This window comes from Gavialis gangeticus, unplaced genomic scaffold (assembly GCF_001723915.1).
Source record: "Gavialis gangeticus isolate Ggan-Ray unplaced genomic scaffold, GavGan_comp1, whole genome shotgun sequence".
Classification (NCBI taxonomy): domain Eukaryota; kingdom Metazoa; phylum Chordata; order Crocodylia; family Gavialidae; genus Gavialis; species Gavialis gangeticus.
The window spans coordinates 30,409,665-30,412,104 of record NW_017729004.1 but is presented as its reverse complement, the minus strand read 5'-3'; the positions used below and the strand labels follow the sequence as shown (position 1 = coordinate 30,412,104).

Here is a 2,440-nt window from a genome sequence, read left to right as displayed (position 1 = left end):
ATGAATGTCTCTCTAGATTTGTTTTTCAGAACCCTCAGAATCTTTGAAGTAGAACAGTCCCTGCCTGTTTCGCATGATGGTGTAAGACCCAAGAATAAACTTAAGAAAGTTCTGCTCACTTGCCAACAGTTGAACTTTGCAGCTGGGTTTTGCCTGTTGAGGTCCCAGCTTTTACAAAAGAGCACAGATACGTTGTAAGGAAATGGCAGCAACTTCTAAGCCAGCGAATTTCAACCAGGGAGCCTGTGTACCCTGGGGTGCCTTGAGACTTTTTTCAGAGGTGTCATGAGATGCCAAGCAATGTTAACCTCTGTGGTATGGAAACCTTGTTCAGAAGATAAACCCAGAGATTTCAAGCAGGAATTTATAGTGTTAAAAACTTTCTCACCTGTTGTGGTCTTGCTGAATTCTTTGCCACAGAACTTTTCTGTAGTCAAAAATTGAGTGAAATATAAGAGCTAACATTTTCTGAGGAGTGCCTTGAGTAGAAAAAGGTTGAGAACCACCAAATGAAGCAGTTCTCCTGTCCTTATGGTTTTTTTCTTCTGCACTTGTGATAATATCTGAGAGGTGTGTTTGACAGCTCTCTCTGTCTCTTACTGCTTGAACCTGTCATAATGTCTAATACTGTTTATGACATCAGTTTGTTGCTATGGTGATGATTGTGACATCACAAATTCAACATCATAACTTCAGTGTGGTGTTCAGTAGGAGGGGGAGAGAGCTGAGGAGAACCAAGCTTTTGTTTTAAAACGCACGTACTTCCACTATGAGCAAGTGTGTCAAGAAATACCATGGAAAAATAACTGTAAGGTAATTACCAAGTTGATATGTTTGAAAGTTTCCTTCAAGTTCATAAGTGTTCATAAGTGTTAATTGAGAGTTGTGCAATTAGCTAAGCTACTGTGTAATTTATCAATTGAGGTAAGATCTATACCATCTGAAATGATGTCGCAACACAACCCAGTGGTGATGTCAAATGCATATTGTTTGGTTTGAAATGGCATTAGTCCTGTTTTCAAGTATTAGTCCTGTTTTCAAGTATTAAATCTTCATATTTTGAATTGCGATAAGGGAAGATAGAAACTATAATTATTTTTTTGTCTAGAGGGGGGAATGTTTATGTTCAGCAGAAGAGATCAATAGAATTTTTGTGCAGTACCTGTCTGAACACTTCAGATATTTTGCTAGCTTAACTTCTGTATTTCTCCCCTATCTCTCTCTGATGCCTAATTTTGAGAATAAATTAAAAATGAAGTCAGAAAAAAAAATCCACAAGTGTAATCCAGAATCACTTCTTTAAATAAATTTGTCCATCTGTAATTTTTGATTGAGGGACCCATAATATTTTCCAGTATTTAACCTAAAGGAACTCCGAAAAGATTGATTTTCTAACAATTTTCTCCTAGATAACCCTTCAAAGTCATCTGACTCTATACTGTATTGAATCTACTTATTATTCAGAAGCAGCTATTTAGTTGGTCCTATAAAAGAAGCAAATAATAAAGAATTGTTAGGTGTTTCTACCTTGCCCATAAGGGCTTCTCAAAATACTCTCTTTGCTTTACACCACTAGGTTTCTTTAGCCCCAGCACCCCTCCTTGTTTCCTTCCCCAGTGTATAGTAAAGGCTTGATGTGGCTCTCCCATCAGAAATAGCAGACCTAGTATCTAGAAAGAATGGGTTGCCAGAAAATTATTCTTTCTTTTTCTGTACCATATACTGGAGGTATTGACTATAGTACTTCCTTTCCTGGCCAAGGGACTGATCTTGAGTTCCAATTTATAGGCAGTGCATGGTGATATACTATGATTCTATGCGACTCTTGGGTTAATTTTTTTGTCGGATACTTTCGAAAAATGAAATTGTGAACAAATGAGGGGGAATTAATAATATTCAAATAAGTATGTTCTTCAGTTCTGATTTCAGTTCCTTGCACTGCATTCTGTATATATTTATTTTACTTATTTTTTTAGACAAATGACCATGGAAATGGTTGAATCACAACAAGATGGAAGTGCTGCAGAGTCTGCAGCAGAGAGTGATGCTGTTCGCATGCAAAACCCACCAGGCCAAAGTCAGATTCCTCCCATAGCTCAGGTAACCTGAAATAGAAGGATATGAGAGGCAAACAAAAACAAAGAACATTTAGAATTGTTACCTGTATTGAGAGAAATATGACACTTAACTGCTGATCATTATATTCCCCATGTCATACATGCATCTCATTTTCTTATAGGAGGGATTTAATTGAATATCAAAACACATCTTCTGTATTAAGGATGGGACAGAATAAGGGCCACAGATAATGTTGTACATTATTTTAAGTTCTTCACAAAAATAGCTCTTTGGGAATTTGGGGCTTCTCAGAGTGACGCAACAGTGGAAACTTAATAGGCATCATTCTACCCATGTTTTTGGAATAGATTTGCACGCATTC

General features: G+C 37.0%; 1 protein-coding gene across 1 annotated transcript in view; it reads left to right on the top strand.

Moving 5' to 3' along the window:
• The first annotated feature begins 704 nt into the window (after positions 1–704).
• Positions 705–2,440, top strand: part of CREM (cAMP responsive element modulator) — a 44,252-nt gene continuing 42,516 nt past the window's right edge. The window contains exons 1-2 of the mRNA XM_019508191.1: positions 705–813; positions 1,977–2,100. Coding sequence (XP_019363736.1) covers positions 770–813; positions 1,977–2,100 — 168 coding nt within the window. The 5' untranslated portion in view covers positions 705–769. The remainder of the gene's footprint in view (positions 814–1,976; positions 2,101–2,440) is intronic.